This window comes from Gallinula chloropus, assembly GCF_964237585.1.
Source record: "Gallinula chloropus genome assembly, chromosome: 2".
NCBI lineage: Eukaryota > Metazoa > Chordata > Aves > Gruiformes > Rallidae > Gallinula > Gallinula chloropus.
In genome coordinates, this window is record NC_140086.1 from 101,380,572 (window position 1) to 101,395,111 (window position 14,540).

At 39.1% G+C, this 14,540-nt stretch overlaps 1 protein-coding gene across 1 annotated transcript in view; it reads right to left on the reverse strand.

The window, feature by feature from the left end:
* COL15A1 (collagen type XV alpha 1 chain) overlaps positions 1-14,540 on the reverse strand; it is a gene marked incomplete at both ends in the record, with an annotated part of 180,159 nt that overhangs the window by 73,894 nt on the left and 91,725 nt on the right. The window contains 5 exons of the mRNA XM_084260640.1: positions 1,214-1,276; positions 3,121-3,198; positions 8,462-8,524; positions 11,082-11,108; positions 11,738-11,863. Coding sequence (XP_084116766.1) covers positions 1,214-1,276; positions 3,121-3,198; positions 8,462-8,524; positions 11,082-11,108; positions 11,738-11,863 — 357 coding nt within the window. The remainder of the gene's footprint in view (positions 1-1,213; positions 1,277-3,120; positions 3,199-8,461; positions 8,525-11,081; positions 11,109-11,737; positions 11,864-14,540) is intronic.

Below are 14,540 nucleotides of genomic sequence, written 5' to 3' on the forward strand. Positions count from 1 at the left end.
AGTTAATTAATGTTATTTTTCCCGAAAAGAGACATATTGTTCTGTGCAGTATGTATAGGAAATAAAGCCTCTTTTCTGTAAAAAAACCAGTCCAGCAATAAATAAATAAATAAATAAAAATCCTCACTCCAAATATTTCCTCTGCCACTTAACAGCTCAGAAGTAGAGCAAGAAAACCAAACCAGATGTCCCATTTTACAACCAGAGCCATGCTCATCTGAGTGCTGTCTCTTTGTGAAGGGAAAGCACAAGACCAACGCACCAATTCAGCCCCTAAAACAAAGCTTACTTGAGGCTGTTGGCACATAATACTAAGAGTGATAAAGCTAAAATGTTAAACCAGTACTCATCATCCCACTTGTTCTGCTCTGTTCCTGCAGTCTGCTGATCCTGAACACAGCTGAAAGCTCATAAAGCATCTGCATTTTATAGCAAAGCCCATTGAAGTGAACCGAAATTGATGATGACTTTCCTGAACATTATGTCTGCAAAATTAATTAATTTAGTAGATTCACAAACCATATAAGCTTTTTCTGAAGCTGAGATAGACACATCCAGGATGAGGGGAACCTCTTAAGGCAACAACTGCTTTAACTATCCCAGTTTAACCAATGGCCAAGATTCGGGTTTGCCTGGCATGACTACTCCTTCACAATGGCAGAAGTCTGGCTGTTACACAGCCCAGAGACCCTCACTCAGAAACCTGTGCATCAAAATCATACAAACTTTCACTAAGCATATCTCTCTGCTTACCAGCCTTGATATAAATGTTAACAATTCTTCCCAAAAACAAGGACAAGGAAGTTCAAATAACCATCAAAATGGATTAACAGTGGAAATTGCAGCGTATTTAATGAAAATATGCTTATTTTTTATAACAGGTTCCCCCCCAAAAAAACCCCAACAACCCACAACCAAAGAATAGTATCATTCCCATCTCCTCTTTACTCTTATCAGAATCACATTAAAGCATTTTCCCAATTTTAAACCTCCTCTTGCAATTATTTATTTGTTGTCCTATTTCTTTCTCATATTTCTTCTCCACTTGCATACACTTTTCAGATCTTGAAATGAAACCCTAAAAAGCATTTCTAGGTGCTGTGGATTAAGCATGTACAAAATTTGCATTGTGAAATGGACTTTGTACAACCTGGATGAGTAACCTAAGGCTCTTTGTTATGCTAATGATAAATAAACATCAATATATACTTACTCTCAAAATCTCAGACTCTCCACTAATGTCTCCAGAACCCGATTCTTCAGGTTCCAGTCTGTTCTGAAATTAGGAGAATTCCATTTTAAAATACCACTTCTAAAAACGACAGCTGAAAATATTGCTTGCCAATTACTGCAAATACAGTTATAGTCAATATCCTTGCAGCAGACTGGCACTGCTGAAATAAATTATAATGCAGCAAAACCAGTCAAATTGTGTTTCTGTGGTTTCATATGATTTTATTTAGTGGACCCTCAGGTCTATATTTACCTGCAGAAGATAACAATCATATACCATGATAACATCTGTATTTACATATAGTGGTAACAATCCTGCAGGAGGCACATGCTGTGTGACTGCTTAAGTGAACTGAAGATGAAGCAATAGTTGAGACAAATTTGACTTTGGAAAGATACCTGTTAACATTCAGAATAACCTAAAATGCATACCTAACAACTAGCCACTGTTTCAATGAGTCTGCCTCTCAGTTCAAAAGCCAGATTCTGAGATTCCCACAACTGGAATCCAAAGTGGCATTTTATAAAAGGAATACTTAAGCATTTTCTAAAATATTTTGTTAGAAAACCTGTTTGGTTTTAATATCACAATCTAGTTGTACTTATCTATAAAATGATTTCATAGATTCAAGCTTCTGCAGCTTCTAACCATCTTCCTATATTATGGAATATTACTTTTCTATGTGTTTGAGGTCCACTGGATTTAAAATGAAAAAATGTAATTTCATTTAAAAGTAAATTAACTACAGATTCCCATTTCAAGTCCTTGAGGAGTTTCATATCTGTGCATGCATTGTAAACTACAGGCCAAAGTACAGAGAGAACCAATACCTGAATCAGTTATAACGGTACCAAAGCTAATGTTTCAAAAGCCCAGGAGTCAGGGATGCACTCCTGGCTGCTCTGAGCTTTGTTTTGGTTCACTCCAGAATAAAACGCCTTGAAACTTGTTATCACAGACAGCAAGAAAGTTGTGGTGGTGCAGAACTTAGTGTTCACTGCTATATTTGGAAGGTTGGCCTTTAAGTGAGAAAAGCTATTGGACTGGAGGATCTTGTCCCCATGTTCTAGTGCTGACTGTCTGGTCTTTTGAAGTCAGTATCAGTGGAGGCAGCTCTTCGAAACACTGTTGCTCTATTTTTATGCTACAAAAACAGTTTGGTGTAATTTAGCATACCCTAGATCAGGGGAGCATATAATCCGTTCTGGTCACTGGAATATGTTGCACAGTATCTTGTTAAATACAATACTCAGTGTGACAGATAGATAATTTGGTTTAAAAGTCCACCACAGAACTTCTACGGGTGGTGGGCCATGTCTACATGCAAAATCAGCTCCCACACCATGAATTGAAAAGTCAGGCCAGATTCCTTTTTCAGCTGCATACACATATATCCTCATGGAAACAATGGGAGAGGTCCAAGTAAAGAAGAGAGATAAATCTGAATTTCTTTAACATTGCCTGAGTACCAGTCATTTAAAATATGAACACTGTCACCATGCTGGTATGTGTTGTAGTATAAACTGACAACAAATGTAAGTGACTGTCAAACCATTTCTGTGTTCAGTAACAGGAAGAAATTAATAATTCAGGTTTATAAAACCTTTTTGAGAAAACTCTTTCTCCCTCATATATTGTTGCTTTTGCACAGGAGCGCACACACACACACAGGCTGGCTTTTAAAAATGGGAATATTGCATGTCTATGTAAATTACATTGCTCACACACTTTAGCCAGACACTTATTTGCATTTCTGCATGAGTGTTGTAGAAAACATGATTATTTCTGTGCCAGCCAGGCTACTTTCCCAGAGAAAAACCCTCCTATTTAGTTCTGGATTCCTCTATGACAAGCCAAGCTCATTGACAGAGGAACCAAATACTCACTAATCCTCTGGAAGGAGCAGATGGTCCTGTGGGGCCTGGCAGTCCAGGCGGTCCTGGCAGTCCCTCACCAGGATCACCCTAAAACAGAAATGAAGACAAATCAGCAAGGATTTAATTGTATAAATGCAGAGCAGGGTTTTGCAGCATTATCTGCAATCTGTGTGGATTTTTTTTTCCGCAAGAAACAATAAAAGTGCTTATATGCTATGAACAGTGTTGAACTTTGTTCATTTCTATGACAAGCCCCCAAGAAAATAGATCTTTCAATTGGCAAAGGAAAAGAGGACTTTTCCCTTTTTAACTTCTGCAATTAATTTGCAAATGTGTAAGCAGCACTACAGTGTTAGTTAGTGTACATTTCCATCATTTTATGGCTACCACCTATAATGGTTTTTCCAATACTGCCATGATTATTCTTCTACTTGTTGACGTATATCTACACCAACACAATGAAAGGTCCTGTTCAGAACTGTGGCATTTTCTCTCATAATTGTTACTATCCCTTCTTCTTTGGCTTTCTTACATCAGCTCTGATATTTTATTGAGGTCAGTTTCAAGTGCTTCTGCTTTAGATATTTACAACTTTTATTAATTTTTCTGCTCAACTGTAGCATGTTTTACTCAAGTCAGGAGTTGAGGTTCTGCCTCAACTTTTTTAATCTTAAACTGGAAGTGTTTGATACAGGTGAAAAGATAGAGATACAGGTACAGATACAGAAGGAATGCCAGAAGAAAAATACGATGTTGTCCTCTCCCTCCCCGGCTGTCTTACATTTCTTGCATTTAGCATTCTATAGCCACTGTTTGCTGTTCTGAGGGGTTCCTCAATGTGCATTCTGGACGTTCTTCCTACATGATGATCCTGGTTGCAGGTCATATTTAGAGGGAAAGAGCGAGCAATGTAACTGCTCACATCCCAGAGCTTCTCTCACCACTGGGAGTGAAAAGCTTAGCCTGTCCTCTACCAATGCTTTCGTGTAGCCCAGATTCCTACCCATACATCCGGACACTGCAGAGCTGCAAGATGTGACCCCTCCTTCCTACCTTGCACCAGGAGGAGAGAAACCAGACGAGCTGCAGTGAGCTTATTTAAAGGGGTAGAAATCACAGAGACGTAACTGACACTGCTAGCAAGCCTAGACTGATCTATGGCTTTACCCTCTAACATGACAATTTGTTATCTGGAATTATGAGCATTTTAATTATGTTCTCTAAATTAATATATCATATATATATTTATATTAATGTGTAGCAGGAAGCACAATTTTACTTGTTCATTGGTCACTTGTTCTTTATGCTTGAGAAGCCTTTAGATAAATGCATTCATTCATTTATTTGAGCCAACTAGAAGAGCGCTGCTGGATCTTATACTCACTAACAAGGATGGTCTGGTTGAAGTGGTGAAGGTTGAGGGTAGACTTGGCTGCAGCAAGCATGAGGTGGTGGAGTTCAGGATCTTATGCAGTAGGAAGAGAATATCAAGTAGGACTGCAACCCTGGATTTCAGCAGGGCCAACTTTGGCATTTCAGGCATTACTAGGGGAATCCCATAGGACAGGGTACTAGAAGGAAAAGGGGTCCAAGATAGCTGGTTTATATTCAAGGACCGCTTCTTCCAAGCTCAAGATCAGAGCATCCCAATGGGTAGGAAATCAAGAAAGGGAGTCAGAAGACCTGCATGGTTAAAAAGGGGACTGCTGGGCAAACTCAAGTGGAAGAAAAGAGTCTGTAGGTCATGGAAGGAAAGGATGGCCACTTGGGAGGAATATAAGTCAGAGCATGTAGGGAGGCAACTAGAAAAGCATGGCTTCCTTGGAATTAAACCTTCCAAGGGAGGTCAAGGACAACAGAAAGGGCTTCTTCAAATATAATGCAGACAAAACTAACACTGGGGGCAAAGTAGGCCCTCTGTTGAATGAGGTGGATGCCCTGGTGACTGAGGATACTATGAAGGTGGAGTCACTGAATGCCTTCTTTGTCTCTGTCTATACTACTGGAGACTGCAGTTAGACTTGTCCTCAGGAGCCCTAGACCCCTGAGGTCCCAGAGGAAGTCAGGATAAATGAAGAGTTTGCCTTGGTTGATGAGGACTGGTTCAGGTATTAATTAAGAAGTCTGGACATCCAAAAATCCATGGGTCCTGATGGGATGCACTCGAGGGTGCTGAGGGAGCTGGCAGAAGTCATTTCTATGCCACTATCCACCATCTTTGCTAAATCCTGGGAAATGGGAGAAGTACCTGAGGACTGGAGGAAAGCAAATGTCACTCCAGCCTTCAGAAAGGGCAAGAGGGAGGATCCAGATAACTACAGACCAGTCAGTCTCACTTCCATCCCTGGAAAGGTGATGGAAAGACTTATCCTTGGTGCTGTCTCTAGGCACATCAAGGACAAGAGGGTTGTTAGGAGCAATCAACATGGTTTTACCAAGGGGAAGTCAAGTTTGCCTAATGTAATAGCCTTTTATGAGGATATAACTAGGTGGATAGATGATGGTAGGGCAGTGGATGTGGTTTATCTTGATTTCAGTAAAGAGGAGGTGGAGCTAACAGATTAGAAGGCTGTGCTGCCATTCAGCGAGACCTAGACATTCTGGAGAGTTGGACAGGGTGAAATTTAATGAAATACAGGAAGGTTAAGTGTAGGGTCTTGCATATGGGGAAGAACCCCACGTACCAGTATAGGTTGGGGACTGACCTGTTGGAGACCAGCATAGGTGAGAGGGTCCTTGTGTATTACTATTTTCAGAAGTGTTTGTATGATTTATCTTAGAAGCATTGAGATGGCTGGGAAATGTGATAGAAAATCCATCTCTTGTTGAAAAGTGATTGTATGGTTTACACATTTTGGCATGGTATGAAAATATGGCAGACATTAATCAGAAAGGAAGCAAAAATAATCTCATGAATTAAGAGTATTGTGGTATTTATCTGACAGCTTCTGGTACTGAATGCCACATAAGTCATTGCAGTGTCATTTACTTACAAACTCAGTAGTCACTTTGAGGGACCTATTAGAGTAAGGACAGTTTTAGGTACATAAAAGCTATAAATCAGTACATGTTATTCTTTCTAGCCTTGGAAACCTCAGCCTAGTCTATCTTGTACTCTGATAGCACTGTGAGTTATGCTGCACTACTTAAAGCATGCTACTTTTGAAATGTATCTAGAACGAGTTGTTCTGTTTTGTAATATTTTTCAAGTGACCTTAATGGCTTTGCAGTTCTAGGTGGTATCACTATCATTTCTTTTAGAGTCTGAACCACAGAACAATTAGGTGATACTATGCACTGAATGCCAAGTTGAGGGAGGTTATCCTTCTGCTCTATTTATCTGAAGTACTGTGTCCAGGTTTGAGTTCCCCACTACAAGAAAGGGACATACTGGAATTGTGGCCAATTAAAGGCCACAAAGACAACTGAAGGACCAGAGTTTATGATTTATGAGGAGAGGCTGAGGGAGATTAAATTATTTATCCTGGAGAAAAGATGAACTGGAAGGGAATGTGCATGTATATTTGTGATGGATGGTAATGAAGACAACTGAGCCAGAGTCATCTCAATGTTATCCAGAGAAAGGACAAGAGGGAATGGGCATAAATTGGAAGATAAGAAATAGCATTTAAATGTACAACCCCTCTTTATTACTCTAAGGGTGATCACCCACTGTAACAGGTTACCCAGAGAGGTTGTGAAATATCCATGCTTGGAGATATTAAAACTGAACTGGACACAGTCTTGGGCAAACTGCTATGTCTGCCTCTGCTTTCAGCAGGGTTGCTGAACTAGACAATCTTCAGAGAAGCGTTCCCACCTCAGTGATTTTGGGGTTTAGTGATCCATGATGCAGGTTTTAGCACTGATGGAGATGTAAGTAGCACCCTATCAAAGTCTTCCAACAATACCACAGTCCTTAATCTGCAACTTACTAGTAATTAATTTTCTCCCTGTGGTCTAGAGTCTACTGATTTCTGCTGCTAAACTCTGCCAGTACAATCCATGGTTTAGAATAGGACGAAGATGGGGAAAAATGGAGAGACAAAATGGAGAGAAAGAGGCTCCTGGATCAACAAGTCCTTCAAACTGCCCTTTGCTGATTTGAGACTGCTCCGAGGTTTCAGAAGCAAGGCTCTGAAATTCCTGTACAGAGCACCTGTAATGTCTACTGCCAATTGGTTTAATGTCTTACTGATCATCTGCCTTCCCAGCCTATTTTATGGGAAGAGTCTGTATCCACACAATGCAGCATGCCAATTGTGAGCTATCTCACCATGTGTCTGTAACTTCAAATAGCCCTATAACTATGCATGGACTTCTAAGTCCTTCTGTTTGTCTCCCACGCTGCTGGCTTTTGTGAACATGCATCTGAGATTGGTCTCAGGCATGCTGCTTTCACCAGGGAAGTGCCAAGAGTATTGTACCTGAGATGCTTCCTAACTCCCTGACGTGCATTCACTGTTCTTCAGTTTAGGATAACCCTTTGCACGATCTTCTGTAACAACAGACAGACTTTCCAGCTGGACAGAGAGAAGGGGTGTTGCCATGCAGTCTCGTGACCTGGAGACTAATTTTTCTGGACCCTTTGAAGTTGAACCAGGCTACATGAGCTTTATATGTATTATGTCGGTGCATTTATGAAACCTGAATTCCTTTGGTAAGCAAGTGAAACAAATTATTAGTTTGGCACTTAAAATAGCTGCCAATTTTGTGTACAACATACTTTATTGATAGTTTAATCCATTATGCCTTGCTTCACCTCAGAACCGATATGAATTGTTACTTCAGATGGCTTAAATTTATTTTCAATTACATTCATTTCATAAGAGTAATATGTTTATACTGCCTCTTAGGCAGTGGAGTAAGTTACACAGAGCTTTTACATATAACACTTGACTTTTCTTGATTGAGTGTTCAGTATAAGGAAGAAATTTTTACTATGAGGATGGTGAGACACTGGGACAGGTTGCCTAGAGAAGCTGTAGATGCCCCTGTGGCAAAGCTGTGGCATTGGGCAAGTAGAGCGTGTCCCTGCCCATGACAGGGGGTTGAAGCTAGATAATTTTTGAGGTCTCTTTGAACCCAAACCATTCTATGATTCTATAAAGATGTATTTTCCAGCTCTCCTGTGAAAGGCCAACTTTTTCTACTGCTGAAATTTATTCATATTCTTGAAAAAATCTTATGATTCTGTTATAACTTCCCTTCACTCAGATTCTTAGCAGGATGTTTAAATTCTTTCTATGATTCCCTATTATTATGACTTTTTCTCTCAGTGTGCCAAACTCACACATGTCCAAGAATAAATGGTATCTGATTGACTGTTGGTTATTAACAGGACACATACCTTTTCACCTTTCAGGCCTGCTTTTCCTTTCAGTCCGGGCAATCCCTGAAGTCCATTTTTACCCTAAAAGGAAATTACTTTTTTTAATTAGACATTTTCTTTTACGCAGATTAAACATTCTGAACACTAAGAAGCAGAGGCTGGATGTAAAGGGTCTAGATTCTAACATTTGGTTTGTGCAGTGGGAGGAGATACAGGACCTACACCTCTATGCAGCTGGCAGTGCACCAAGTGTGCCTCTCTCTACATCTACTAAGCCCACAGTTAGGTGGAAGTGAAGCCTGTTTGGGGGATACAGATGGAAACACTTGTCAGGTTGCATTTGGATTTGATAGGTTGCCAAATGGACTACACAGCACTGACGACAAATATTTTGAAAACTATGATGCCCCACTAGAACAAATAGCAAAAGCTGTCTGAAAAGTCCTCTTCAGATTTTGTCTCTCTTGGCCATTTGCTTACATAAGAGATAAGAATATCTTTGTTTATTCCAAAGTTGCTGAACATGCTTTCAACAGGGTAGAATTCTGCCTCTTTCCTAACATTTTTCAAATGATAAGAAAAAGGACACATGGAGGAAATCTACTTTTAATTTCTTACAAAAGTGATAGTCAACAGAGAATAGTGAGGGATATTTGTAACACGCTACTGCTAATTGCTGTCTTGTATGCACTAAACTATACCATTGACAGTAGCCTGTTCCTATGTTCTACTGAAATCCTCTATTCCACCAGAATATATTCAGGATGCTTCCTAAGGACATGTGTCTGACAGGGATTGTGTGGTACTACATAGCATTTCACTCAATTTCCCATTCTACACCAGTCAATTCCAAATAACCTTTCCATATACATTCATCCTACCTACATATAACATGTTCCTATAGTAGCTTGATCACTGGCAGGAAGAACTCCCACTGGCTTTAAAGCCAATGCTGTTACAAAAAAGTGCTATTTATGAATTCAGTTATGGCACTGAGGAAAATTCAGAATGTAAATACATTTTGTTTTCCCTAATGGCATTTTCAGAATTTGGACAGCTGTGATTATTAACACTACTGCTCATGTTTTAGGGCTGAATTAATTTTAAATATAAACTCACTATGGAGAAAAAAAATCATCTTTAAAATTAAAAGTTACTTTTCTCCTATTATTATTTTTCCTGTAGAGTAACTGGTGTCAAGTTTATAGAAACGTAGCAAACACATGGCCAATACAAATCTAGTGCACACTCATTTTATTGCTGAGTGAAGCCCCATCAATTCAATTGTACTTGCATAGGTACGTGCAAGATTGGAACTCAGCTGCACATGGACAAGAGTAGCTATAAAAAACACAGACCAATGGTTCATTCAACACGCTATAACAAAATGCTTATGACATGAAATAAGACTGTTTTACAAGGATTTATTTACATGGACAAAACAATTGCTTTTGAAGAATTTTCTGTAAGACATTTCCCCATTATTTTAGTTTCATAGAATTTTCTTTGAAAATTTTCAACTTGAAAGAAATCAAACTTCTGTTAATACAGAAAATTGAAACCTCTTGTCCATGAACACCCCAATGACACATAACCTGAGTTTAGGCTAAATATGTGCAAAAAGCTATATTTCTCTGAACACACTAATGTATGCGGGCAGCATTCATGCAGGAGCTAAATAATGCAGCCCACAAATTACTACTAAATTAGTTTTTTAATATCTTGAAACATACCAATTTGATTTGAGGTTCACTTGTGGGGAGCAGGAATGGGCAGGTAAGTTCACAGCCATGGTGCATGGCAGCATACAAAAGGAGGAGCACACATGGTAATAATGAGAGACCCTGGGTAGGAAGGTCTTAGACAGGGGAAAGATGCACATCTTGAGTAAGGAAGCAAAGAAGCCTGGTAGTAAAGCACCTCTGGAGGACGGATAGGCAAGAGCAGCTGAGACAATGATGGAATATGGCAGCTAGGGATTTGTTATTGTGTGCATTGCTGGGGAATACTTCACCATGGATGATGCATATGCAATCTGTCAGTGGCTCATGATGAAGTGACCTACGGATGGGATTCATCTGGAGAAGGGAGGAAGGAACAATACAGAAAGATGAGAGGAAATGTGGCAGAAAAGAGGGTAAAATAGAGGAATACAGAGAAAAGAAAGCAGGAAGAATGAATCAGAAGGTTCACTTGAATTACTGCACAAGAGTTGAGGGTGAGAGGTACATCAGGAAAGTTAATAGAAGCTGAGGTTAGGAGCATGTGTCTATAAAGGGTCAATGAAACATTTTTTCTTGTCCTGGAAGAGATCTGAGTCTGACTGTGTCCTCTTTTTGAAATTTCTCTCTGAAGTTTCTTTAGTCCACCAGAGCTGGACCACTTGTACAGCTTGTTATGGCATGTCTTGCCTCATACTTTCTTTGCAACTGGGAAATGATAAATTTCTCTTAGAAACCTGTGTCTCCCTCTTGTGGCAACCTGAGGAAGTAAACTACAGCACCAGAGCTGCCGTCTAAAGAGAGCGCAAGGAGAAAGCACTTTGCTGCTCAAGCTTCAATGTAAATGACTCTCTGATAAAAAATGTTGTCGGGGATTTTAGTTCAGTTAAACAAAATATATATATAAAAATACTTACAGGTAACCCATTTTCACCAGGAATGCCCTAAAATAAAACATCTTTGTTAGAAAGGTAAGTAAAATATATTAACAAAGAGAAAAAGAGAAAAGCGATTAACTAAAGCTTGATGTGTAATATAAAAATATATATAGCAATATAATAGTAATGTATTCATTGCAATAAATGCTGTGTCGCCGTGTGGTATGTTTGGCACCTCTGTTTAATTGGGTATATCTTGTAGTGATGGGTCAAAAGGATATGAAGTGTGAAAGATCTGGGACATACAGAAGCCACTGAAGGAGGCACGTGAGTTCTGAATTCCACCAGCTTTCAATATGTTCAAACATGGCAGCTGGGAAAGTGGTGCAGCACTGTAAAGGCTGCCCAGTATCTGTGAAATTACTGCTCTGAGAACACTAGTATGTTGGCACATCAGTTGTTTGTCTTGTGCATTCTGATGATTTTCTCTCATCAGGCCCTTGTACAGCTGTTACCACATGTGCAAAGCAGATATGACACTCCTGGGTTGTTTGGCCTAAACCCCTATCTTGTATAGGATATAATTGATGACAGTGCATGAGCCTGTGGAATTTCATCCCTTTATGCATGTGAGATGAATGACTATCACCCCTTCTAAAATATATGCATTCTTTCAATAGACAGAAAATACTCACAGGCTGACCATGTTGTCCAGGTTTCCCTGGAGGTCCAGAAGGTCCTTGATCTTTTTTCACATCATCTACTCCTGGCCTTCCTGGAAATGCTGTGGGCCCATCATCCCCTTCTTGACTTTTCTGACCCTGAGTAATTAAAATGTGAAATATCAAAAATGTGTTACATTACTTTTCCCATTTTTCTCTCACTTTTTTCCCCTCTCTTCCTTCTCTCTTAGAACCCCTGCTTTGTTCAATGCAGTCAGAAACCTGTTCGGCACCATACAAACCATATAGTCCATTCAGCAAAGGCAGTCCATATTAGAGATCATTCTTACAAGTACAGATAAATTGCTTATATTGGAAAAAATGAGAACTTGTTACCTAGATGCAAATAACCATAGTCTAATTTTATATCTGCACAGTCTAAATAAAAAAGATGAGTTTCACAAACTCTGTCTTTCTGGGAGAAAACTGTAGAAGTTAAAAGAGGTGTTTAGGAATGCTTTAGCCAACTCCCCTGAGATCTATAACTATCAAAAAAGGACTACATATCCAGCTTAGTTGAAAAGTGACAGAAGATGAAATGAGGAGAATTAAAGCAAAGAGTAAAAATGGACAACAAAAAAGAGCAAAAAACTGTTGAACATGAGTATCTGGTCAAGAGAAAGTAACAATAAGAAAAAGAATAATTTAAATACATCAGGAGCAAGGGAAACACTTTTCAGTGATGAAGCTCAGACATATTTAAATTAAAATCCAGTATACAGGATGGAACATTTACTTAATTTTTGTACCATGCTTTCATCAAATCATAGAATCATACAAATGTTAGGTTGGAAAAGACCTTTAACATCAGGTCCAACCATTAACCTAGCACTGCCAAAATCCACCACTAAACCATATCTCTAAACATCACATCTATGTTTCAGATATCTCCAGGGACAGGGACTCAACCACTTCCCTGGGCAGCCTGTTCTAGTTCTTTATAAACCTTCTGGTGAATAAATTTTTCCTAATACCCAACCTAAACCTTCCCTGCTACAACTTGAGGCTCTTTCTTGCTTTTCCTATCAATTGTTACTTGTGAGCCAAGACTGGTACCCGCTTGTTTTAAAACAATTTTATCAGCAATGAAGTATTTTGTGTTCCATAGATCACTATTTGTTTTCTGCTTAGAAAGATCTGTGGTGACTGTTGGATCAGGAATGCTAGCTAATCATTTTGAAATATGTCAACAAGTAGGGCAAGTATTTGAGTAGCTGCAAGTATCAGAGTAGCTGAGGACCTCCAACTGACAAGGTTCCAGATGAGTGGCATACGGAATTTTAATTTGCAGACTCATGCAAAGTTCAGGTTAGACATTACCTAACAAATGCAATAGTATCTTTCAACACACAGTATCTCACCACAGAGAGTGATTCTGCTACATATGGCATACCCACTCCCTTTGGGGTTTCTAATGTGCAGTCAGAACGGGTGGAGCACTCTTCAGAAGTTAAAAGGTTTGCCATTTTCCTTAGTACTGTATGAACCTCAAAGTAGATACAGGCTACAGCTTTCCGTTTTCTTTTATTTTTCTTGTCTAGGATCCAGGTCCACAGGACTCTACCCAAAAGGAGTATCTAATTTTATAACAGATTTGACAAAAAGTGATTTTGAAAATGTGACTAGTCTCAATGATTTGCATGTAACTTATAGTTATGCCTGCTCCTGGCAGAATTTAACTGCCAATTAAATTACAGTTCATCTTTGGCACAGTTTCCTCTGATCCTGAAAGGAATTCCTGCTCAGGTTCTTGCAATAAAACAGCCTGACCAAGTTTTTTACAAATCATCTCTGACAGGTAAAAGATGTCCAGATTTCATCTCTTCTAGAGTACTTCTAAAAAAGTGTGCTGTCAGCCTACAGAGAAGCTCAACGTGGCTGTAAACAGCACTTATTCACATAACTGCACTGACACAGACATGAGTAATATAAGGACCCCAAACAACCTTACTGGCTTGCCCCAACTTTGGTCCTTCGTAAGGCCATCTAGGGGTGGAAAGGTTGTTGTCTTAATATTTTACTAGTAAGTGCCTCTTTTTATTGTGAATGCCAGGAATGCTATGGTTACCTTTTTAATGGATTCTTCATCTCTGCATGTTCATGTGTGTGGCTGTCAGTAGGCATCATATGCTGCTTTCTTAAAGAAGTTACTAAAAGTTGCAGACATTTTTCCAGTGAAATCCACAAAGTCATTCCTTTGTCAACATCTCAGATGGTAATTCAAGTAAGACTGGGTGTAGAGTTTTGCATAAACTATAAATTTTCAGATTAGTGTGAGGGCAACTAAGGAAAACCAGTGATACATATTTTAGGCATGGATTCCTCCAAAGCTTAGTGTGTTTTAGTTTCAGTCTTCTGTTTGGACCACCTGATAATGAAGCACCGTGATAATGAAATGTTTCTTGGCACTTGGTACAGCTTACAGAAACATGTGGTGAGGACTCAAAGAGTGTGATTTCAGATCTGTTTATATGTCACACTTCTCAGAAAAAAAGCAGAATTTTGACCTGCAAGGTAGTTATTATGAGTAAAACCAAGGCTGTTCTTTTAGGGAATAAAAATTATGGTGAGGATTTACATTGGTTATTTTCTTTGTTTCAGACTTTCTTTAAAAAAAAAAAAAAGCAGTAAAGTTGTAAGAACAAATTATGTTTGTTAAGCAAAAATCTCAAGCCCATGTCCATGGTTAGAGATCCAAAGTTCTGCATAGTGCCAGTGCTTTTCAGTCTAATGTCATGACAGGATATTGAAGAATTTAAAAAGTAGCTTCTGTTTT